Here is a 26,008-nt window from a genome sequence, read left to right as displayed (position 1 = left end):
TTGGTTAGCTTCCAGTCTTCTATTCATATGAGCTTTGTGTTCTCTACACAGATCTGCAGTTTTTAAATGCTTTCTTCATCACTGTAGCTAACACAAAGCAGTCAAGCACAAACATCACCCATCAACCTCACCTTGCCCAACAAACAGGCCTTCAGCCAACAGAAAGCACCTCCTTACTGCTGTGTTGAAAAGAACAGCACAACTCTCTTATACAACTACAGTACAGGAAGGCTGCTCCATCTTCATTCCTTCTACCTGCGTGCCCCGTACAGTGCTTCTTCAGTAACTACACATTTGAACAAGAAAAGAGACTACAATGAAATGCCGAAAGTCCAACTGTCACAGCTCTTCCTAAACACCACATGGTATTTCCTGGGAAGAATGGCCACTGACACCCTCATTCTCCTCTACACTTAAGCTTCACAGATCTTCAAAACATGCATGGCATGAACCTCAAGAAGATGCAGAAAAAGGCAGCAGAAAAAGTCTTGATGTGTCCCTAATGCTGGGCATTTGCCTGCACTATACGCAATCAGAACAGCTTCTTGAAGAATAGCACTAGAAAATACTGCTGGAATAAGGCAAGTAACACATCTGTTTCAGCTTGATTAACTCCTTAAGGTTTGTCATCTGCTTGTATCATTCATAAGCTCCTAAAATATAAGCATAGGATGAAAAGGCTCAAATCTCCAATAAAATAATATGTATGAGTGTTTTACTCTTTAGATAACACTACAGCACCTATTCACAGCAAATTGGTTTTGTTCTTTTTGTTCTTAGACAAGACAACAGTCTTCAAACACAAAGACTGGACCATTCATTAAATCCTCTCCTTTACATGTGTTTTAACTGACAACTTTGACAGCTGGAAATTTTTTTTTCTTTTTTACATCAGATTAGGCACGAGTAATGCCAAAAAGGAAAAGAGAGGATATAGTGTACCACAGTAAGAACACACAGACTGCTCATTTATCACATTCTTAATTTATTTTATTTTACATTTAAATCTTATTAAAGATAAATAAATAAATGAAAAAGTTACAATTGCTTTTTTCCAACTCTTCCAAACTCAGGCCTTTGAACTTTTGTGCTCTGTTTAAAGGGACACAAAAGACGTATTTCTACACAACAAAGATTCCTTTCTTGTTACCAATATATTTAAAAAAAGCTAACTTTTTCCAGTTTGTAAATGCCAATTTGCCTTTCTTCTTCCCACCCACCCCCAGTTCATGCTGCTTAATTTTGGCAATTTTAGTAATGAACTGTCAAGAAACTGGCTAGCTTCACAATGTGGTTCTTCTGCACGTATCTACTACAATTTTGTATAATGCTGCCCATAACACTACAGGGTTTAACTTTATTTAAAACTATTTTGTAATGGTAGGGTTCCTCTTCATCTTTGAAAATGCTTTACATATATTCCTTTTAATGAGGGATCACATAAGGATGGCCAAACCAGCCATCCTGGCATAATCAGAACACAGGTGCAAAATGTTCAGCTTGCCAGGCACTGCTCAGGCTGGCAGGGCAGACCAGTGTTTGTGGCCAGCTGGTGACTAATCAATGTTTCCTTTCATGCTGCCTCTAACCCTTCCTCCAGCTCTAGATGGGTGAGCAAGCAAGAAGTCTGGGATAACAAAGTTGACAGGCCTGGGCTGGCAGCACCTGGGAAAAGGAGACACCTTTCCCTTTCCCCAGCCTACACTTACAGAAGAATCATTAGCCCCATGTCATTCTGTGTTGTTAAGATTATGACTCTAGGTCCAATAATAATGGGAGATCTGATTTCTCACCTAATCTGGGGCACAAGCATGGGTGGAGGTGGAAGTCAAAAGAAGAGCAGTGCAGGAGCTGCATGTCCTTTCCTTAGGGCAGTGGTTCAGGGACAAACACAAAGCAGAGCCCAGATGAGTGCAGTGTGCTCCCAAGAGGACAGAGAAACTGCAAGTGGGTGACTGAGGTTAATCTGACACTCATTCAGGCCCAAACCTTCTTCTGACTTCAAACACAGGGTTTAATAGCCTTGCACTTGCTATTCAACTACACTGTAAGACTGGCTGATTAGGATTGCAACTGTCCATGATCAACCCAATGTGTGGATGAACACTGCACAGTTCACACGCATGGGACTAGCACCAGACAAAGGAATCATGAATTTATAACTGACAATGATATTTTATTACAGACTGACAAAGACTGGCTGGGAACCCTATACTCCAGACTATAATCCTGTTTTAGGAAATAACTATGTGTTTATTCAAAGTAAGCCAACTCCAACACAGGTTCCTCTGCTATAATTCCAAACACCACAGCACAGTTCTCATTTAACCTATTACCTTTCCTTTCTGTCCCAACCATTTGGAGATGCTGCAGGTTTTTTCTAGAATATCTGCAAGTTACCTAGCCTCAAATACCCTGCCAAAGCTATGTACTTTCCCATCCAGAGACAATCAGCAGGCATCCCAAAAGAGCCCAGTTATTCCTCCTCACAGAACAGTTACCAAAAATAGTAACTGACCCTACAGCTTCAACTGTCCCTCCTCTGCCCTCCCTTTCAGACATTTTATTTTTCCTTCTGTTTCCCCTACCCTTATCGATCGGTCTTTACTTGCCTTCTCCATTACATTTTCCTTCCACCATTAAGAGATGCTACATAAGTTATGGGCTGATTTGCCCCACTCACAGATGGCTCAAGTGCACCAGAATTACAGTTCACCTGTGCACTGGTTTTGGCTGGAGTAGAGTTAATTTTCTTCACAGTAGCTAGTATGGGGCTATGGTTTGGATTTGTGCTGAAAACAGTGTTGATAACACAGGGGTGTTTTTGTTACTGCTGAGCAGTGCTTACACAAAGTCAAGGCCTTTTCTGCTCCTCACCCCACCCCACCAGTGAGCAGGCTGGGGGTGCACAAGAAGCTGGGAGGGGACACGGCTGGGACAGCTGGCCCCAACTGACCAAAGGGATATTCCATGCCATATGATGTCATGCTCAGTATATAAAGCTGGGGGAAGAAGGAGGAAGGGAGGGGACATTCAGAGTGATGGTGTTTGTCTTCCCAAGTAACCATTACGTGTGATGGAGCCCTGCTTCCCTGGAGATGGCTGAACATCTGCCTGCCAGTGGGAAGTAGCGAATGAATTCCTTGTTTCGCTTTGCTTGCACATGCAGGTTTTGCTTTTACCTATTAAACTGTCTTTATCTCAACCCATGAGTTCTTTTCATTTTTACTCTTCTGATTCTCTCCCCCATCTCACCAGGGGGGAGGGAGCAAGCAGCTGTGTGGTGCTTAGTTGCTGGCTGGGGTTAAACCACAACAACCTGAATAAGGTAATTTTAGAAGTGCTCTGAGCACATTCCTATTGTCAATAATGAAGAAAAGACACTACTTGATGGCAAGAGGTTCATGTTGAACTGACTGCAACAGGAAGCAGGTCTTACTCTATATACTATAAGACTCAGAACATGTTTAACTTCTTTCCTGCACAAAGCATTTAAGCTTTGGCTGGGAGAGCAAGCTGACGAGAGCAGAGCCTTATGCTGTCCAGAACTGCAGGCATGAAGCCAAACAGTTCCGGAGCAGAAAATAGGATGGAAGGTAAGACCTGACAGAGGGAGGGAGAATCAGGAGCCACAGCACTTATTTCCAGAGGGAGAGAAGGCTAAATCCTCCCTTCCCAAAAAGATGTGGTTGAGGACAATCTATACATTCCAGAGATCAAGTCTGCCCCTACACATTGTATAGTGGAATCAAAAATTATTACTGAAGAACACAGTAAACTGAGTGAGAGCTACGATCATGATGATGTTTCAGGCTTATTTAATTCAACACCCAATAAAAGAAGGACACGTAAATAAAACCAAATTTCAGTAGTTAATTTTCTAAATAATTGGGTAAAGTCATCAGGCAACACTGCTATTTCACTTTTCTGCCAGAGTGAACTCTGTATGCATTTTTTTGTCACAATTACCCTGAAAGAAAGTAGTACATGTACACAGAGTGGATGGTGCAATTTTCAACAGCCCCATGCTCCTTTTTAATTTAATTGTAGCTTTCCATGGATAGAAGATTTTAAGGGCTGTTTAAAGGAGATCCTGCTTTATTATTTTTAAAGTTGCCCCACCCAAGTTTTGTTCTCGCACACATTCAGTCCAGAGCACATGGGAACACAGTGATTTCAATGGAATGTATCCCAGCAATCTTTCCATACCAGACCCCCACGTAGCATTTTATACTTTAAAAACTGTTGAATGGGAGCCTACTACTTAGAACATTGGGCATTAAAAAGAAATGTCAAGCCTTAATTAGCATAGTGTCTAGATTAAGACTGAGATTTTATACTACAGCATATCTAACTGCCTCATTATTTTGAGATTTATGGAATAATTGCTACACTGCAGGCCAAAAAGCAGAAATTTTCATAAGAACTGCAAACTTTTCAACCCCCACATGATATTACAACAAATAGGCATTTCCAGAAATACCGGAAGTTAGAGCTGGCAATTAGCACTGGGAAATCCCAGCCAGTCTGGGTTCTGCTTCTGGCAATAGATACTTTTTCTCCTGAACTGCACAGTCAATTTTAAAAGACACTCTACTATTTTAATTATTCAGTATTGAAGATATTTGGAAACAAATCCCCATACTAATCTTCCTCCTGTCCAGTCAAGAAGCTAGCAATTAGAAGCAAATTGGCATAGTGTCAAATTGCAAGACATGTTTTTCAGCCAATCTTCAATACTTGGAGAAAATGGTCCCAAAACTTTTCAGTTATTTGCCCGCAGATATAAGTCAGAGAGTGAAAACAATCCAACCCACCACAGCCTTCACACAATATGACTTTTCTAGAATAATCAAGAACACAGTCAAAATCAAATCTACCTAAACAACTCACCTAGGTTCCTACAACATCTTAGTACCAAAGAGCTATCTATTTAAATGTGTGTAGGTGCCTAAAAAAGTTGATAAGCATCTTGTCATATTTAAGAAACAGACAAAACATGTTCAGACAGGCTTAATATCTTTGCACATTTGAAAATCCGCTTGGCCCTCATCTGCCTGTTTAAGATTCTAGATGCTTTTGAAGTCAGGCCACAAACTGGCTAGTTACTACAGAAAACACTCCAATCTCAAATATTAATAAGAGGCCTAATAACACACCAGCAGCACTGTTTTTGTTTTAGTTAGACTATTTCTAACTCTGCTTTTTCAAGCAGAAACAGTAAAGAACTTCTGTCTCACTAGATAGCAACATTCACTCTATCATGTGAATGAACTAGACAGTCTATAAAGAAATCTCTGAAGTGACAGTTCCCCATATTACCACACCAACTTCTTCAAATGTTACATGTAATAGTTTCTTGTAACAATTAAAATGGTCACCCTTTTAGGTTGTCAGCTTTTAGGTGTTACTAACAGTAGATTTTGAGTTTGATAATGAAGAGCAAGAGGTGAGGAAAGAGTGGAGAAAATACAGCTTCTCAGGCAGAAGAGACTAGTTGCTTTGTCAAGACATAAGTGCAATTTCTGTCGTTTTGTCTACAGACTCTTGAAGTGTGCACATCCATTACTTAGCTTCCAGTCTCAGCATTTGCTCCCACCTAGGCATCCTGTTCACAGATTTCTATGCTACAGGCATCTTCCTGTAACTACACATCACATTTTGACAATACTCATTTGTGACAGAGCAATAAATCTCATTCCTCCACTCCAAATGCACATGTTCACATGGCAACAGTCACCCCCAGGAAGGATTTCACGGTGATTAAGTGTGTCAAGGAAAAAAGATTCTCCAGTTAACGGAGCTGCCTGTGCACACAGAGAGTGAATCAGCTCACAGGGGAGCTGAGCAGCAAAAGCATGAAGTGAGGAGTCACTCTCCCATCTAAGAAGAGTCATGCTCCCATCTCTCAGCGGTGTACTCTATGAATTCTGCTAAATATCAGAATTAGCAGCCTTCTTTATTGGTGTGTTCCTGCATCTCCTTTGCTGGCATGCCCACCCCTGTGCTTTTTAGGCCAATAATCTCAGGGTGTGATTTGACAATGCAGCTAAGCCAAGCAACAGCTGCAGAAAGGGATGTCCTGCTGCTCCTCCTACTTTCACCATTCCTCTCAGGACTGACCCTACAGCAAGACAGAGCAGGGAGTTAACCAGCTAAAACTCACTCGACAAAGTAATTTTCCATTACTTTATGTCCCTGAACTGGCTTACTGCAGGGTCAAATATCCTCAAAACCAGAAGGGCAGAGATGAAAGAAGAGGGATCAGGGATATCTCTTTTGCAAGCTGCAAGACTGGTGTGGCTACAGCACCAAAGCAAAGCCCCACAGCAAGGACACAGAAATATATGCACGAATATCAGCAGTTGTGCCCACTTTTGATTCAGCCACTCCAGAACAGCCTAGAGAGCTTTAATCATAGAATCATAGAATTGTTTAGGTTGGAAAAGACCTTTAAGATAATCCAGACCAACCATTAACCTAACACTACCTAGTCCACTACTAAACCAATTAAGGGTAGAGTAATATTTTCTTGTTTCCTGGCTTGGTGGCTGGATTATTTTTAATGAAAGTAAAAACTAGGAATCATTAAGGTTGGAAAGGATCTCCAAGATCAGTCCAAACATCAACCCAACACCACCATGACTACTAAACCATGTCACAAACTGCCATGTCTACCTGTTTTTTGAACACCTCCAGGGACAGTGATTCCACCACCTCTGGGCAGCCTGTTCCAATGCTTGACCACTCTTTCAGTAAAGAAATTTTTCCTAATACCCAATCTAAACCTCCCCTGGCGCAGCTTGAGCCCATTTCCTCTTGTCCTATCATTATCTACTTGGGAGAAGAGCCCAACACCCACCTCACTACAACCTCCTTTCAGGTAGTTGGAGAGAGCGATGAGGTCTCCCCTCAGCCTCCTCTTCTCTAGGCTAAACACCCCCAGTTCCCTCAGCCGCTCCTCATAAGACCTGTACTCCAGACCCTTCACCAGCCTTGCTGCCCGTCTCTGAACATGCTCCAGCACTTCAATGTCTTTCTTGTACTGAGGGGCATCAGTGAAGTTTCTGGTGCAGTCTTCATTCCAGCATACAGTTTTATGTTATCAGCCTTACTGCTGCAGAAGTGTTTGTGTAATTCCTGTTTGTCACACACACCTTGAAGACTTAGTCCTACTCCTCACCCTCTTCCTATTCTTTTTATGCTAACAGTGAGGCTAAAGAGACCGGTACCATTCCTTCCCCCAAGTCACCTTCAGTTCTACAAAATAAGACATTAAAGATTTCCTCCAGAAAGAAACACAAGGGAGGTGGGATGAGAAAAAGTGTCCTTTCATCCCTGCTACCTCTACCCTTATCCCCAATCCAAAAGCAGTTACCACATCTTATGAACTGAGATACAAATAAGACTAATTCCAATTAAAACCACCTCTGCTTCCTCCTCCTCACAAATTACAGCTAAGGGCAGCTTCTGGAAACTAAAGAGAAGAGAAGGATAATTTTCCTTGCTTATCTTGCACAAAATATAGAACAGCTCCCGTTGGCTGTTTTGAATTATGCCCTTAAGGTTTGGCTTCAAAACAGAGGAAACCAGACTGTCACAGATTTAGACTACTGTGCTCTCAGAGCTGCATATCTAAATTTCAGGTACCTGAAAAATCCTTTGTGGTCAACCTTGCCTCCAGCCAGTAGACAGCAGTAGTATCAAAACAGCAATTACTTTCAGACTCCATTTGGTTTTGGGCATGAGCAAGTTATCAAGGATAGATAAGTAAAGAATAAGTGAACAAGTGCAATTTATAACAGTGGGTGGACTAGCTACAGCAAGATCTAGTTGCATCATGCATGTCACTTAGCCTTTGCTCTAGAGCAGCAGCCCAGCCAACTAGCACAAAAGTGTGAATGAAGTCATCCTAACACATAGGCACACCTAACTTCCATAATACCAAGTGTGCTCATATATTAGCCAAGGGACGGTTCTCATTACTCAAGCAGATTCCTATAAAAAGTTTTACTGGTGCAGGTGAACTCAAAATAGCAATTGCTGCTACTCATTGCAACAGGAGGAACAATGTCCGAGCACAAAATTCTAGCAGTTCTAAACTGAATGGCATATTCAGTTAGAGGAGACACCAGAGACTTGTGACATTATTTCTATTTGTTAGGAAGTGGCACAAGCCACTGTGCTGATTCAGTCTGGTGACTAGCAAAAGCCAAATACTGCTTAAGCAGTTAAAAGTGTTTCCCTCTGCTCCCAAAGGTTGGTTGGCATATTTAGCTCATTTATAGAGGCGGTCTTTTTAGAAAGAGTGCTTGCTAAACTGAAGGAGTAGAGCATCCACCATTGCTGCTGCCAGGAAGCCAATACAGCAGCTGCACCAAATGCTAACCTGTGGCTCAAAAGACTTTTAAAGCAGTAACCAGCACATCTGCAGATTACACCACAACAGCATGTCTACCTTCTTCACAGCTACTGAAGTGCATTACAAGGCAGCTGAAGATACCACTCTAATGGTGTGCCATGAGACCATCTTTCCATCAAAGCACAGCCTGTACTACTCCTGAGTACGGTGTGTCATTTTACTCCTGAACATCAGGACTTCTAAAGCAGCTCCATTTTCAAATGTATCTTTACCAAACATGGCTGCTCTAGGACCCCATGGGAATCTGGCCATGACAAAAAACCAATACGTCACTTCTTTCAAAGCAGCACACAAATCTAGGATGAAGGACGGAACATTACATTCTTCACAGATCATGGATGTTACAAATCCCACACAAAACCTGGAAAGTCAGTTAAACAAAGTCATCTATTTCACTGACTGCTCATTGTACTATCGAATAAGCATTAACATTAGTGTATGACAAGAAGCTGGAATGAGTAGTGATAGAAAAAGAAAGACAAGAAGAGGACTGGGCTACAGCAGTTTCGCTGCTCCAAGTGAAGTATGCTTACTATACAGGAGGCTAGTGGTAGTGCAGCCTAATGTCTCTCTAAATGCAGTTTTGAAGAGTCTCCTGTAGGACCACCATAGTTTTGTCTACCATCCTCACTGCTCAAGCCTCATATCCACCTCTTCCATCACACTAGAACTGATAAGCCACAGCTGCCCTAATTGCACAGCTGGTTCATGTATTCTTGCTGACAAATAAACCCTGCCACAGACTAAGGAGACATTTTGTTAATTGCTCAAACAGCACACTGATAAGAATGGTATTATGCTTAGACAGAAATATGATTGGGTAGTAAAGTCCTTACTAGGCTTAACCCTGTACCTAGAACAAAGTTTCAGTCTAGGCACCAGCACAATCTAACAGAAGTTCTGCAGACCCCACACATATGTGCATGATTCAGCTATAGGGAGCAAGACAGTGAAATGCTATTGGTTTGCATAACAGAGAATTGCACTCTGAATAGAAACAGCCTACCCCGTACTGTACTCAGCTGTTGCCTTTGTGCTTGGAAAAAGGTTTTCTTCTCTGTAATTCATTAACCTACAACCTTATCAAGGTGGGAGTGAAGAACTTGCTTCCAGCGTGGAAACCAGCAGTCAAACTGAGCAGAAATACTTACGTCACTCTTCCTGAACTTTGCTTTTAAGCTCTTCATGCTGATCACATTCAAGCCTCCAAACCTTTGAGGAGCTTTTTATCCTTCTTCAATATCTAAACAAGAAAGAAAGAAAAATAAGATTCCAACTTGATACCATTCAGATCACTGGCAGCCAAGTCTGACTTGAATTTGCATACCTATATCACCCTTTGAGAATTTAGCCTCAAGCTCTGAAAAAGATTAACAGCCAGCTAAGGGAAACTTTCTGTTTCTCCAAACTTGAAAGCAAGCCTAAGTCTGACCATAGAAGAATAGAGCAAATCTTTACCAAAAACTCAAGTGTGTATCATGTTATATTAGCTACCTCTTGACATAATTAGATCACCAACACGTTCATACATGTAGCAGCTTTCTCCGCCCACCGCCTATTTTAACATTATCATCAGAGCAGCCATTTGTAAAGTGGGAAAAGCAGAAATAAGTATGCAAAGTCATTCATTAAAACTTCACTATCCTACAACCATGGGTCTACATGGGGTAGCAGAAGTACCACCACTATTGTATGTACGCATCTAACCACTAAACAAATTGAAAACTGTACTTAAACAGTGCATGACACATACTAGGACAGCTCAACACAACATAGCAGATAGAACCATCTGAGCAAGAACAGAGGTTATCACTGGAAAAATTATTTTATACTCTTCCCCATAAGAAACTGTATGTGTCTTCTTGGAGCCATAGCTGGTATTAATTTGATGGTGCGGTATCACAAACAGTCATGCTCCCCCTTCCTCCCTTTGAAATGAGGAAAAGCAGCAGTTGCACAGTCATATCCAACTAACATTACAGACAAGCTGCAAGCTCTCACTGGGGAACAGGGAGCCAGCACTTAGGGCAAAGTGTCCTAGAGGAAGCTTCAATATACTACATATTACCAATCCAAGACAAATGTAACAGCAAACAGCATATTAAAGTAGCATGGTAATGTGTTTTTTCCTAGAGCACAGCAGAAAAACTTAAGAGAAGAGCAACATAAATCTGGACTGGGCAAAGCCATCTATGCAAAAGTGTTCCAAATTTCTAGTTTTACAGTATGCTTACTGGAATTGCCAGCCCCTCTCATCTACAAGTTTTAGCTGCTATACAAATTCCTTCTGAAGGAACAATTTAAAGTAAAGGATGTTCAGCTGTATAAACTTCCTCCCTCCACCTTAGAAAAAAAAGGAGAAAAAAATTAGTCTAGCCAAATAAATAACTGAAATGAGGACTGGAGCATAAATTTAAATAGGTCATGCGGGGTCACTAATGTTTCACATCACCCTTCAGAAACAGTAGATTACAGTTTGATAAGCAAAGTGAGATTCAATTGTTTCATAAAAGAAAGTCTCTTCTTATTATGAAGCAAGTTTCTATGTTCTACATGATCACTCTAAGTTTTAAAATGCAACTACACAGTACACTTTTGGTAGAACACATATGAATGCTTCCACAAAATACAATGCTAAGTACCATTCAGGAATAGCGATTAGTGCTAAGTAAACATGTCATTTAGTTCAACCCCATATTTATCTGACAGCCATTTAAGACAAACACATTTCTTCAAAAAACCCCAAATAAAAAATCCCATACACTACACACACACGAATACATTTCCCATAGAACACACATTTCCAATAGGTAAGCTGGATGGGGTAATTCTGTAGGCTGTTAAAATATCATTAAATCTAACTAAATGACTCTAAGTCTAATTAAACAGTCATTCTAAAGTCATATCAGATTCCTGACTGCTTTCAGGTATATCAACAAGGAGGTTCATTTGAAGTTCTTGCTTTTCATCTCAAGGAGAATGGGCTTGTGGCATTTTGTTTAGTTCTTTAGCATGCAAAAGGAAAAGAAAAAAAAATTGCAGAAGCTTTTCACTCCCTGGATTAAGTGACAATTTCTTGGGTTTTTCCTGGGCTGAATGTATTATTTGTAAAATAGTAACAAAAAATTTTTAAAAAAGTTTTGAACAATCAAAAAGAAGGAATTATTTTAGGTTGCTCCAAGAGAAGCATACCACTTTATTTCTGCTACACCTACTCAAACTTTGGAGAAAGTGTTTAAGTTCACAACAGTTGTCATAACCTACACTGGAAAGGAGAATGAACTTCAGCAGGAACCCAATAATCTCCTAAAATCATTCTCTAGCAACACCAAGGATGATGAGCATTGCAAAGACGAGAAATACCAGGGTACAGACAAGACAAATGCCATTACACTTACCTGCCCTTCTTTACATACCACACCAGCAAAAAAAGGAAAAAAAAAAAAAAGGAAAGAAAATGGAAGACTAAACTCCAAACTGTTTTTAAAACTTTGGGGAAAAATAAAACCACTATTTAAAGGAACTTTAAAAGGCTGAGAAACATCATACAGTATCCCACAAAACCCAAAACTTAACAGGACTTTTAAAAATAAAAGTTAAATGTGTTTGACCAAAAAAAAAAAAGGTAAACCATTTAATTAGACCAGTTAGTAAAAATATAAAGAAATCCTGTGCATGGGGAATTGAAAACAAGAAATCTTTCCTCACATACAGTTTGCCAAAGAATTGTCTGCTATAGGCTGTCTTTTCCCTTCCCACCCCCTCAGCATTTTTGGCTCCCACGAACAAAAGATTTGTTATAGCTCCCATGGAAGATAAAGTACTCAACTACAGGGCTACAGAGGAGATGACACAGAACAGCTGCAAAGCTGGACTGTCTTCTGTGAGGAACCTGTAATACCATCTAATTAACAGGCTTTGCAAGCACTCCTAATATGCTACTTTTCCCCCTGCTGAGGAAGGAAGAAGGGAGGTGAGCTGTGTTTCTATTAGAAGCCAACTTACTTTTCCCCACAGGATACTTCACCTCTTGCGTAAGTGCATTCATACATTGAATGTGAAACTCAAGTCCTCAGCATAATTAAAAAAGCATGGACAAGCACATAAAAACAGCATTCCCAAGTTTAGTGTGTGTCACATCTGTATTTTTTCCATAAGAGATAGTTAAACACAAATGTTAAGATTAGAGCTTGCGCATCATAATGTCCATAATCCTTCAGCTGTAGAGATAAAAACCCATGAAGGGCTGCCTTTTCTTGGCACTGTTTAAAGGAGGAAGTCACCTCTCAAAGGGTGTAATTATTGGAATTGATGCAAAAAGAGGTCAGCATCCTGATTCAGCAGAGCTTTAAGGCAACAGTTAATTTGCCAGAGGGGGGATAACGGAAGCACCATTAATACACTCCTGCTTTACAAGATAGGAAACAACAACTAGAAATTCACTAGGGAGCATCAAGACACTCGAAGACAGTATTTCTGCAATGAATCACAGGTATTAACAAGAAGCAATGTCTATTAATAGTGGCATTTCTCTGCTTTCAGAACAAATGTGATAATAAATACTGACTTTTGTCATTTTGTAGCTGCAGCAAGTTAGCAGTAGAGAAGTGCTTAATTCCAGGGATTCACATCAGCTAATGCTGATCACATGCTTTTAACCATTATCTCCAAAATTAAGTATCTAGCCCTCTATCTCATCTTCCTTCAGCTTAATGTTAAGAAATAGCTTTCAAGAATATAAGCCACAGAAAACATCCTTAGGTTGGTGGTAAACCTACCTAGTCAGAACAAGACACATTGAAGCAGTGGTAATCTTCATCCTCAATAAAACAGAGTTTCAATGAAGTTGATAGACAATATAATCTTTAGATTTAAATGTAGGAAACAGATTAGGATAATCTTCCCCACTGATTTACAGTGAGATTCATGCAAACCACAGTAAACAACAATACCGTCATATTTTTTTCCTTTCATTAAATTACGTTAAAATCAGAGCAAGGCCTTTCAAACAATGTTACAATGAACTCCTTGGATGGCCAAAGATCCAGTGATGCAACAGTAAAACAGCCTTAGTTTTACTAAGTAAAGCTACAAGTTTACAGTGAAACCATACACTATGCACACTGTTCATGCCAATGACAGTTACCCTTTACTGATAAGTGCTGAATTCAATTAATTTAGGTGTCAAAAATCTTGCACCTCTTTCAGAACAACCTGAGAAGCCTCCATCTCAGACAGTGCTCTTCTGCAGCAAAGCACGATTCATGTCATCAACTAATTTCCCCTTCCTCTCCCAAAAATACTTCAAAATTTTTTTTCACCTTGTGAGGTTACAGAAACTAACTAGAGACTCCATGCAAGATCTGGCAACATTAAGGGAGGAGCCGGGGGGAAGGGTCTGGAAGAATACCATAGCTGTCACACACTTACATCTCCTTTCTGTGCATCTCCTACGCTCACAGGGGAAAATAAAGGGCCCCAGAAGCGTCCTCTCCCAAAGCACACCACCACCATTTATTCTCCGGACGATGGCTTTCTAAGTCACAAGCCCTGCTCTTCCCCAGAAGCACAAGCCTTTGTGGCAGCCAGAGGCATCCACACTAACTAGCATCTCTTCTGCTGCCTACCTTCAGTGCCCAGCTTCTCAAATGCTTCACATGCCTGAGCTCCCCTGACCTACTATCCAATATCAAGAACATGCCCAAACCCAAGCTTCTCCTTGGCATTGCCAAAGCCACAGGACCACCCAGAGGCATTAGCCATTGCCCAGCCTCTTTGGTTGTTTGTAAATAAATGCAGCAAGCCCATGCTGTCCTAAAAAAAAAAAATCCACCCAACACTTAATCTCTGATTACCTTCTCATTTCCATGCAGCTGAGCAGATTCTTCTCTCTATTTCTCAGGCCAAAGCAGAGAAGCATGTATGATGTGACCAAAAGCAATGGGAACATATCCCCACTTTTTATCAGCACAGCTCAGTTTTTCCATCTTAAGTAACCTATCCTCCTATCATAGGAAAAGTCAAATGGAACAGAATTTTTTTTAAACTTAATGTCACCTATAAAGAGAAATAATTCTTGGCTTGGTTAATCTACTACTACTTACTAATGAAAACACACTGAAAAATGCACGGAGAAGCCCAAGTACTACACAAGAGTGGGAGTGATTTATGTACAGTTAATCCCACTCTAAACAGAATCAGACATCAGAGATAGCAAGGGCCTTGGGTAACTTAGTACAATCCCTCTATCTGTTCACAAATCACTGGCAAGGATGTGCTGAACTGTACAAATTTAAGCATTTGAGCCCCAAAGTTAGAGCTCCATAGATATTGCATCACTAACAAACCTACAGCTATCACTCCTCCCTCCAGAACGCTTTGCATCAACTCTCTACTCTTATGTTCCTTTTGATATTCAGAATTTGCAAATGTTAAACTTAATTTTTAATGGATTCAGCTGAAGCAGTACCGGTTCTATGCAACCAACACAAACCCAGGCAAGACTGTCGATGTGGGGATATGTGCAGTTTGTTAAACAGTGTTTTCAAAATCAGTTCTAGACAGCTAGGAGAAAGCTTGCATCAACAAGACCTTAGACACAGTGAATTACACGAGAAGATTAGAGAAAAATAAAAATGTGACATTGCCCTGATTTGTTTACTTGGCATATTAGACAGCAATCCAAAATCCTAGGTCAAGCAAGGTCCAGGCAAATTTGTCATTCACTCATTGCATATAACTTTACTCTGTTCTTACTCCAGTTCTTTTGCCTGAAAGTGTCTGTCAACACACACCCACCTCACTGAAGAGCATAGTAAAAGAGACAAGACTTGCTACATGAACTGGGGCATACTGCTGTCTCTCTCTGCTTTCAACCTCCCTGTCTCTAAAACAAAAAGGCCAAAAAGGCCCCCTCTTGTGTGCCCCTCAATTTTGAAACCATATTATCTGGTTTGATCATCCATGAGACATGTTGCAGTCCTGAAGACTTTTCCACGTTCAACGCTTAGTTCAACAGGGCTGGATTGGAATTTAAGCATCCAGCTACAACTAGAAATACAGAAAAATGACGCAGAGTCCCACTTGTGAAACGCCAGTTCTTAAATGAGAAACCTGCACGGATAACAACAGCTAGTAGTTGTTTATACTTACTCCCTTCCTAATATTCTGTATCAATCATTCAACTAGATGCTCTTCAGAATCGGCAAACATGACAATCTGTATAGTTGCAATGTTAAATCTGTGAAGAGACATATCCATGACTTTATGGATGAATATTCTGAAATAGCCTAAGGCAGAACAGCCATCTATTAGGGTGGAATTAGGAAGCCAGGAACATCGATTTAATTTAGGTAACTAAGACACTTGCCAAGCCCCACTCCCATAAACTCTGCTCTTATACTTCTGAAAGGTCTTGGAAGGGTACCCTACTGAAAACTCCTGTAGTCTAGAAATACCGTCAGAGACTGTGCTGATAACACAACTCCCCTATTCATCCTCCAAGTTCTTGGGTAGGGAAATGATTTTAGCTGATGAAAATGCAGTACCTTTTTAAACATCACCCCAAAAAAGGAAAGATAGCTGGGTGTGTTTCCACCCCCCAAAAAAACCTACTAGGAATTCAGATATTTTCTATCCTGGAAGACTATCAATGCTATAAAGTGGCAGAACATCAGCAAGATCAACACCTACATTGTAGTGATAATCAAGTGATTTTTATCTGATTTTATTCAGGTTGTTGAAACTTATATTCAATAGCAGCAGCACTAAGTGCTGTACCAATATTGCAGAAGAAGATCTAGTCTTTAAGATACTTCTCCCAGCCTTCAGACACCTATACTCTCTAGATCTCCCTTAAAGTTATTGTGCTGGTGTCTCAGGCAAGTCCTTGTAAATAAGGTCCTCAGAAAACACTCAAGTGTCAAACTCTCCAGAGACATTTCAGGGTGTCCCAGGGCCTTTGGGAATCCAGACATCTGCAATAACCAACAGTAGCTCCCTGCCTCTCAGCAGTTATGAGGAAAGAAGTGGAACATCCTCAGCTACTGAAGTTACAGAGTCACAGACAAGACCACTGTACAAATTCTTTTTCTATCGCAATGACTGAACAAACTTGGCTCTCCACTTTACGCATCCCCCAATAGATTCAGGTGAAAAAGACCCCATGCATCTTGTTTTACACTATTTTGAATACCAGCAATGGCTTCCAGGAGCAAAATCAAAAGGAGACTATGGCAGCTTTAGACAATATACCTAAGTTATTACAGCATTCATCCAAAATGCAAGATATGCCTGCAGAGGAAGGACTTGAGTCAAGTTCTAACACTTCCCAGGCAAATGCACTATTGGGCCAGAGGCTCTCTCCTCCAGAGGTGGTCTCAAGTTTAGCACACCAACTGCCACCATCACCTCCAGGTGTTACTGGCCATCCTGTTCTGGATCTCAACACAAGGGAAGGATGCTTTCTTTCACTGCTGTGTACTTCCACTCCAGCAGTCCTTGGCAAATACCTAGACTGGTAGCTAGTCCTAAGTGCCGGTGGAGATCTTCAGTTGCTTCCACACTTCACCAGACTCTCATTTGTCTCTGGCGGTATGACAGTGATAAGCTCTGCTCTAACGTATTACCAGAATTACAACTATTTGTGCTACTTCCTCTATACCCTAAAAGTGCATTATTAGATGACCCTCAAAATATAAGGAGCAGCAAGGACTGACAACTCGGAAAACAAGCTACCTCAAATGCATTCACAGGCACCTAGACAGCAACTCCAGTTACTCGAACCTATAACCCCAGAAGATGTTATGGATTGCTGTGCTTCCACCTTGGGATTTTCAGTCATCTAATATCTCTGCCACTAAGCAAGGCACCAAAGCTTTGAATTGATTTGTTCTAGTTTTGCTTGGTTTTCCTCTGTAGTCATTTCAAGCATTATCCCTGTGCAAAAAGAACTAGCCCACAATCAGCTCTCAAAAGGAATGTGATCAGGGTATTGTTGCAGTAGGATTTAGAAATTGTCAACATCTCACACAAGAACCTAGCTTTCACTTTTTTCCAGGCACCGCTTCTCCCTCAAAAGAAGCACAAACTCCTTATGAGAGAGCAGGAAAAGGAAAGTAACATAGCCTGGAACACACGAAAACAAAACAAAAAAAAAAAGAAAGAGATGAAGCAAGCGAGTGAACCCTCTTGTGAAATGCTTACATCGCTTCACAAGACCAGCAGCCTCCCACCTAGTCTCTCCTCCACTTGAGGTTATCCATCTCTTGGTTCAGGGAAGGAGAGGGGAGCAGGTAGCATTTTATTGCTTCGCTAGCAGATGAACTCTTGGAAGAGAGAAGAGAATAGCACAGGGCCAATATTTTTAGAGATTGGAAGGATGGACGTCTGCTACTGCATAGTGTCTTTTTGGCAGTGAGCTTGGCTTCAACTCAAGAGAACCCTGAGCTCATATCAAGCCTCGTTCTACTCAAATGCTCTTTCACTCTGGTTCATATGGCTGTTATGCAATTCTTCTGTTAGTAAATAAAATCTCATTGACAGCTTTCCATGAGTCCCAAGACAAGAGCCAAGCAGGTCACTGACAGATATTTACTAAATTCATTTACTCCTAGTTCATCTAGGACATCAAAAGGCCTTTCTAAAATTATGTATGTGTAGTTTTTGGCATTTGATTTTTTTTTTAAACTAACACACACTAATCCACAACCCTCTGGGATGGGGAGGGGGGGAGAAGAAGAGACTACAGCTTCTACCAAAGTAGCACTCGCTCCACTAGACTGCAAGTGTTTTATATCAGTTCTGTAATAAACACGCTCAAACTCACCATAGAAACAAATGGGATAATTTGTTACGATCTTGCAATGCCGATAAAGCAGAATTTAGTTAGTCTTTTCACAGGAGAAACTTAAGACTGTCACAAGCAGCAACAGCAGTTTGCAGAAGGCTTGTGCTGCCAAAGGCTGTGCAAGGGAAAGCAAACCTTTCGCGTGCTCTGTTCGAAGTTAGAGGCACAGGTTCCTGGTTAAACTTGATGCGATTCCTAAAGTAGACTATTTACTTACACACACACCCCACCCCACCCCCCCCGCCCCCCAGCCGCAGAAAATCTTCATCTTTTAAGCCCCCGCTGCCGGAGGAAGGCGTAGCCGCCGTGCGTGCCCGCGGGGCCAGCGGAGAGGCGGCTGGCAGCGGGGGCCGGGGGAGCCGGGTAGCCAGCCTTCCCTTCCCCGAGCTCCCACTAAAACCCCGGAGAGAAACCGCTGCACACGAGCGCCGAGACAAGGCCGTCCCCGGGGACACCTCTTTTACCGGGGCGAGGCAATCTGGGGGTCCCCCCGCGCGGGCGGGTTCAACTCCCGTCAGGGACCCCCGGGAGAGGGGGTGCGGAGGCGGCACTGCCGCCCCCGGGGCTCAGCCGCACCCGCGCTGCCGGGGACCCGGCGACCCCCTCGCTGAGGCGGCGAGGGCGGCCCCCGAGGCTCCGCTCGGGGCGGGGGGACCCGCGGAGACCTCCCGCCGGGCGGGCAGGGGTGTGGGGGGTGAAGCGGCGCCGGCCTGACTGCACCGCTCACCCCCGCAGGCAGCTGTCACTCCCCGCCGCGCGGCGAGGGGAGAGGTAAAAAACCCCCAAACTGTAAATAAAGTAAATATAAATAGTCAAGCGGCAGCGACTCGCGGGCTGCGCCTCCCCCGGTGCTCTCCGCTCCCCCACAGCGGGGAAACGGGGCTCTCCGGTAGCGCCGGTCGAAGCGAAGGGAGAAGTCCCCTCCTGTTGCACCGCGCAGCGGGTTTCTCCCCTCAGGCTCCGCCGGGGAAGCGCCGGCCGGCAACGGCGGCAACAACGGCGGCAACGGCGGCAACGGCAACAACGGCGGCAACGGCCCCCCGCGGTGGGCGGCGGGGGCAGGTGGGCGCCGCACACAAAGCCCCCATTCACAGCGCCCGCCGTGCCTGCCTGCCCGCCCGCAGCCTCCCCCCACCCCGCCGCCGCCGCCACCTCCTCCTCCTGCGCGCCGAGCCGGGCTCACCTCATGGAGGAACCGCGTCCCGCTACGATCGTCTCCGCCGCCGGCAGCCGCGCACGGAGCCGCGCCGCTGCTGGAAGGGGGCGGAGCCGGCGGCGCCGCGCGCGGCGGGACACGCGGCCGCTGGGCGCCGATAGGGCGGGGGGGGGGGGGGGCGTGACATCACTCCGCGGCCACGTGATCGCGGGGCTCGGGCCCCCCGCGAGGCGAGGGAGGGGAGCCCCTCCCTCGCCTCGCGGGGGGCCCTCGCGCAGAGCCGCCCGTCCCACCTCTGGAGAAATCTGGGGGGTGTCCCTCCCCCCCCCCCAAATATAATAAAGTTCTTCAAGGAGCGCAAGTGCTTCAGCGCATGAGGCACAGCCCCGCGCGTCAGTTCCCGCCACAGCTTCCCCCCTCCCCCCCCGCCCGTGTCAAATTCCCCTTTCTCAGACCCCTAGGGCGGGGGAGGGCTGCTGCAGGGGAAAGAGAAGCGGGGCGCTTCCCGTTTGGTACCCAAATTGGTGGGGGGGGGTAAGCGGTTCGGTTCCGCACGAATTTAGAGGTTAGACACTCACAAGCGGGCTTTGCGGCTGCGCCAAGGGCCTGCTTCGCTGGGGGTGTTCCAGGCGTCTCTCTCCTGTGTAGGCCAAACCCTTCTTCTCAAAGTTGACCCTCCAGACCGCCCTTTCTTGGGCCTTCTGGCAAGCCGAGGGCAAAACACCTCAACACCTTGCCAAAAAGATCACAGTCGCCTTCACCTGTGCAAGGAACTCTGGACGCTTCATCTACAAATCGTCCTGTCAAGTGGGTTGGTGAGCATCTGCCGACCACCCCGCCACAAGAGTCCTGCCAGAGCTGCCACTCGTCTTCCCATTGTGTCGTCCTCATCTGCTGGTCCCACTCACCGTGACCACATTCCCCGCCTGAGGTCTCCTTTAAATCTCTTATCGTCTCTGTTCTCAACCATATCCACACCTTCTAGCTGGTCCCACAACCATATCCACACCTTCTAGCTGGTCCCACTCACCGTGACCATGTTCCCCGCCTGAGAAGTTCTCCTTTAAATCTCTTATCGTCTCTGTTCTCAACCATATCCACACCTTCTAGCTGGTCCCACAACCATATCCACAGCTTCTAGTGGGTCCCACAACCATATCCACACCTTCTAGCTGGTCCCACTCACCGTGACCACGCTCTCCGCCTGAGAAGGTCTCCTTTAAATCTCTTACCGTGTCTGCTCTCAACCATATCCACACCTTCTAGCTAGTCCCACTCACCGTGACCACGTTCCCCGCCTGAGAAGGTCTCCTTTAAATCTCTTATCGTCTCTGTTCTCAACCCTATCCACACCTACTAGCTGGTCCCACAACCATATCCACACCTTCTAGCTGGTCCCACTCACCATGACCACGTTCCCCACCTGAGAAAGTCTCCTTTAAATCTCTTGTCATCTCGGCTCTCAACCATATCCACACCTTCTAAAGTGTCAAACCCTACAGGGAGGAAATGGGCACTTCAAAACTTCAGGTCATTATTGTAACAGTGGCAAGTATTGTTATTAAACAAATACACTTGATTATCACCAGAAGCATACTTTCCTCTGCTAATCTGCAGTCCTTACCTTGGCCGCTTTGTTTTGCATGTATTTTACCTTTGAGAACAGCCCTCGTGCCAGCACTGTTTCCTCTCTTTTTTTTCTTACAAAAAGCACACGCACCAATGTTAATCTAATATAGTTAATGCTGAGAATTTAATTTGCACAGCAACAATAAAAATAGGAAAATTAAACTTCCCTGGCAATGCTAGCTCAGCAGCTACAAAACATGTTGCAATTATTAAGCAATTATTTTTAATTCCAGTTACTTTTAAAAGCCAAATACATGTGTACAATATGGCCAGAAAGCCTCCTGCCTGCTTCTTCCAACACCAGCAAAATTCCATGTAATCATCTGTGACTAACCTGAAAATTATTTGCATATTGCAAGTACAGTCTCCTACATTCTGAATAGTTTGACCATGTTCATTTTTTAACTCCATTCTCAATGCCAGCATAAAGATGGGGTTTGGGTATGTTTGCACAGGATGGTTGCATATAATGACAGGCGAATAATAAACAGTACATTTTGGCTGTATTATAGAATATTCAGTTCTTGAGAACTGGAAAATACAGTATTTACTAGTTCCCAGAGAAGTATTGTTCACCATCTCATAAACTGTGGCCCCGGATAAAGGCTGTGGGCTTTGTGGTAGCAGCTAGCTTAAGTTCATTAATCCAAATTGATCTGTCTGACAGAACCTGACTACCCTCTAGGTTAGCCTCCTTGCATGGAAGACTGTGCTTTCATCTCTTCTTTCCTGAGCCCCCTTTTGGGTCCCTCTCGAAGGGCAGGGCATTGCTTCTCATTCAAAACCCTCCGATGTAATTTTGTGGCTGAAGCCTCTGCGGGCAGAGCACAAGACTGGGAGTCAGGAGATCTCAGCTCTATTCCTAATTTTGCCCTCGTTGTGCCATAGGACTCTGCGATAGTCATGTTTTTCCACCTGTGCTTCTACTGTCTACCTACAGGGTGAGAACAACACTTTTGAGAGTTTTATTAAATGCTCAGCATGAGCTAACAGAAGTTGTTAGTAAGACAGAGAGAATCGCATCTGCAAGAGGCAGAAGGTGGAGTACATCCTACACAAGCAGCTTCTCTCAGAATCTAAGTATTAGCACGTTGGCAGTGTGACGCCCTTCCTATGCCCCTCCGTTCCCTTGTACAACAGGCATGAGGTTGGGAGTGGGAGAGAATATCCTCTTCTGCCCAGTCTCCTGGAAAAGCTGTGCGTGTGGGGGGTGTGCTGTGCAGCCATTTTTCACTTTGAGCTGCTGCCTCCGTGATGAAACCACCCATGCATTCCTAGCTACTTCTCCAGAAGGGAGAGGCCTGGAAGTGGCTTAGAGATGTCTTTAATCACACCTTATCACTCTGTTGCACTGTCTTGATAGCATCTGCTAATTAGCTTACTTGGCACTGTTAATTTCTTTTCTGCTGCTTCTGGCTAGATGTTAAATTTTTTTGCTGCTTCTGGCTACTGCCTTCTGCAGAACACAAAAAGCGGGTCACATCTACACTTAGAATTATTTGCAAAGGAAATCACACTCCTGAGCTGGTTGATCATGTCCCTGCTATCCTTCAAGCAACTTAAACCTGTTCTATGAGCTGTAAGTGCCACATTTTCTCTTCCCTCGTTGGACTTGCTCTGGTCTGATTATTTCCAATCTGAATATAGTTTGTTTTGCATTACCTGTTATTTTTTGCTGAAGGATAATTTAAAGAAAGTTTGGTTTTAGATTTTGAGACATGATTTTGTTCCCAGGCTGTTCTTTGCTTACAGTAGAATATTTTTTTCACCCTTTGTGACAGATATCTCCCATAAATGCAGGAATCTCTGTGGTAACAAGTGAGACAGCTAAAAAGTGTGGTTTATGTCTGCTCCCACCAGAGCGCTTTCTTTTTTTGATAACTGGTTAGCACAGAAAGGAGGTACTTGATGCCTCTTCACAATATGGTATGTTTCAGAAAACTCGGTTGGCAATTTTTCTCATTTACTATTTCTGTGCTGTTTGTGTAGCACCAGCAACGGACCTGATGGGGTTCAACACAGGAAAATACTAAAGACTGAAGAAAGTTGCAACTGGAGCTGCTCAGATAGGGCTCTTAACTAAGACAGAATCTTGAGAGAGAGGAAAGCCTGCCTAGGGACTTCTTTTCCTTTGAATTGATCTTTCAAAGGCTGAAGGAAAAATCCAGAAATAGTTGCAGGGAATTTTCTACAATATTTAAACTTGCACTTGCTAGATGGGTATTTCCTCTGTTTTCACCAACCGTCCTTCTTCCTCATGGTTTTTACATCTATGCTCCTGTGTTCGCACCTTTCTGCACGGAGTCCCAGTCTACAATTTGTTTGACTTCTTCGCAGTCCCAGGTGACATTTCTAGGAAAGCTCCAGAGAAATTCATCTGCTTTGCCCTTGCAATTCTTCCTGTGCTGCAGGGCCCTGCTTTGCCATGGGCGCAAGAAACACCGCAAGGCTGGGTTCCCCTCCACAGGGCCCCGTAAATCTGAGTATTCCTCCTCTGCCATAGGAGCAAAAATCAGGAGCAGAGGGAGGAGGCCAGGCTGTCTGTGTCACTGTTGCTAAATCGTCCAGGCATTTCGCGGCAGAGATCAGCTGGACCTTGGGGAGCCTGCCGTAAACAGCAGCCTTACCCAGGTGGGACTCAATCGATCAGTTCCAGTTAGGAAAGAGAACACTCCTCAAGAAATGCAGCTTACTCTTCTCTCCCTATAAGAGGAAGGACGTTATCCGCCTCTGAATATATTTTTCATTTTAGTTTGTAGCCACTGGGATATACAAAAGGAATTAATGCAATCCTTCTTAACTACAAAGAGTAAAAATCCTCTTCTTTTTTCCTTTTACTTTCTCACATTATTATGGAAATCTGTGCTTGCATGTTAGTGCCTTTGATATGAATGTGCTTTCTGTAGGTTTAACAAGGAGAAAAATAATGTCTTGGCCTTTTCACAAACATCCAATGTGAAGTAAGTTTATCTTTTACACCTTCCCTGTGGGGACCACAGCATGGAGCTGCAAGGAAGTGGGCTTGATGATCTAATGCAGCTTTCCCACAGAGACTCATCCTCAGAATTATTCCATAAAATATTTCATTCTCGAATTATTTTAAAAGCACAAGTCCATGGAAACAACAAAAGAGGATTACACACTCCTTACACAAACAGATTGTGCCTGAAACGGCAGTGCATCTATGTGAATAATTTAGAAAGGAAAAAGTGCTTCATTTCTTCTTGTAGAAAAGCTCAGCAAGCAGGAAGACAACTGTCCAAATTGGCAGCCAGACCTTTGGAGGTAAAGAACAAAGCTTTATTAAAAGCCTATCCCAGAATCCACAGGGCGTATTTCAGGTCTTTATACCATGAATGAACTGGTTTTGTGTAGCATCCTCTGCTTTGTTTTTTCTAGCAAGAGTCCTTCATTCTCACCTGCACAGCTGCTCTTGCGTGGGGCCATGGGAATTCTGTGTGTTTCAGCTTGCACAACTTTTTTCCATTGTTCCGCAAGAGAGAGGAAGATTTCCTCTCTGCTTGGCCCCACAGATACAGCTGGGGACCCAGATCACTCATGAGAAAACCACTTCCTTCCCAGGTCCTGCACAACCTAGAGGCTTCCCTGCAAGCTTGAGGGTTGAGACGTCTCGAAAGCCTGATGGGAACGTCTGTGTGAAGCCACCAGGCTACCAGAGGCCAGGCAGAGCGTACCTTGCAGAGGGCTGGCTTCCACCCCTCTGCAAATATAAAGGGCTCTTTGAAGGCACACTGCTGAAAGTCCTGAAAGGCCAGTTGCCCAGGAACAACCAAAAAGAAGATTATACTAATCTGAGGATCACTAAAGAGTAAAACTCCAAGTATTCAATTACACCAGAGAGCACCTTGATTATGCTGTAATAGCACAAAAGTCAAAGCAGTTCCCACAGGAAGAGACAGTTATATGCCATATTCACTCCACACCATGCAGGGAGTTGCTTTGTCTCTACTCTTGCTCTAAGGTTTCTATTCCATTCAGAATTTGTAAATCAATTTTCTCTTCCCATTCAAACCGAAGAAATCCACATTCCTGCATATTTTATATGACTGTTTGCATTACAGAGAAACCAAGCACCTTGCAAATGGCATTTCAAACTGCTTATTTTTTTGTCTTTGCTCCTCACAAGATTTCTTAATGTACTTGGCATCTGCAAGCTGAAACTTCAGTTCTGTCCCACGCTGTATTCCCATGACACAATTTCTGGTGCTGATTTTGTTGTGGAGGTGCGAAATCCCATATGCATTCTATCTTTGTTGTCACTCTTCCAACTTTTGGAAGAGAAGTTTTCTTACATCTCCAGAAGAACTGAATCTCACTATGTCAGTCATCTCTTTTGTTTTTTAAAATGCTTCCTCTGTTACAGAGACTTTGAGACCATATTTTTTCTTCTATGAGTCTTCATTTGAGGCTTTAGGATCTTCCTTTTACATGTATAAATCAAAACTAGTTAAAAAAAAGAAAGGAAAATCCGGTATTTTTTTCCCCTGCATCACTATAATCAAACTAGCAATTTGTTTGGGTCTGATTCATATTTCTATGCAAAGCCCCCTGCCTCTGCTGGCGTTAGCGTAGATGATTCTATGAGTGTCAGACCTTTGTTTTTACTTCTCAGAGACAGCTATAGCATTTATCCTGGTTCACAAAAAAAATTTCAAAGGGTTGGAAAGTGGGATGGGATCCAAGGTTAAGACTCTGTGATTTAGTGTGGAGACCTTGGAGATTTCTGCACTTTGCACAAGGACAGATATAAATCTTATGTAATCCTGCTCCAGCAGAGAGGCTTTGCATAAGGACTTCTACAAATGAAGCACCTAATTACCACCAAATATGTAGCAAACAAAGGAGTGAGAGTAAATCTTTGGTATGCTGTAGCAGTTCTTAGAGACTGTGACAAACCAAAACATCACAGAGGAATGCAGTTGTACATAGAAGA

At 43.3% G+C, this 26,008-nt stretch overlaps 1 protein-coding gene across 3 annotated transcripts in view; it reads right to left on the bottom strand.

Annotated features, from left to right (window-relative positions):
* The window catches only part of RAI14 (retinoic acid induced 14), a 79,212-nt gene extending 69,567 nt beyond the window's left edge, over positions 1–9,645 (bottom strand). For all 3 annotated transcript variants that reach the window (XM_075726435.1, XM_075726436.1, XM_075726434.1), the window contains exon 1: positions 9,574–9,645. In XM_075726435.1, the coding sequence (XP_075582550.1) occupies positions 9,574–9,609 (36 nt within the window). In that variant the 5' untranslated portion in view covers positions 9,610–9,645. The remainder of the gene's footprint in view (positions 1–9,573) is intronic.
* Between the last annotated feature and the right edge of the window lie 16,363 nt (positions 9,646–26,008).

The sequence above is a fragment of the Pelecanus crispus genome, chromosome Z (genome assembly GCF_030463565.1).
Source record: "Pelecanus crispus isolate bPelCri1 chromosome Z, bPelCri1.pri, whole genome shotgun sequence".
NCBI lineage: Eukaryota > Metazoa > Chordata > Aves > Pelecaniformes > Pelecanidae > Pelecanus > Pelecanus crispus.
The sequence above is the reverse complement of the archived record's forward strand: the minus strand, read 5'-3'. Positions and strand labels throughout refer to the sequence as shown.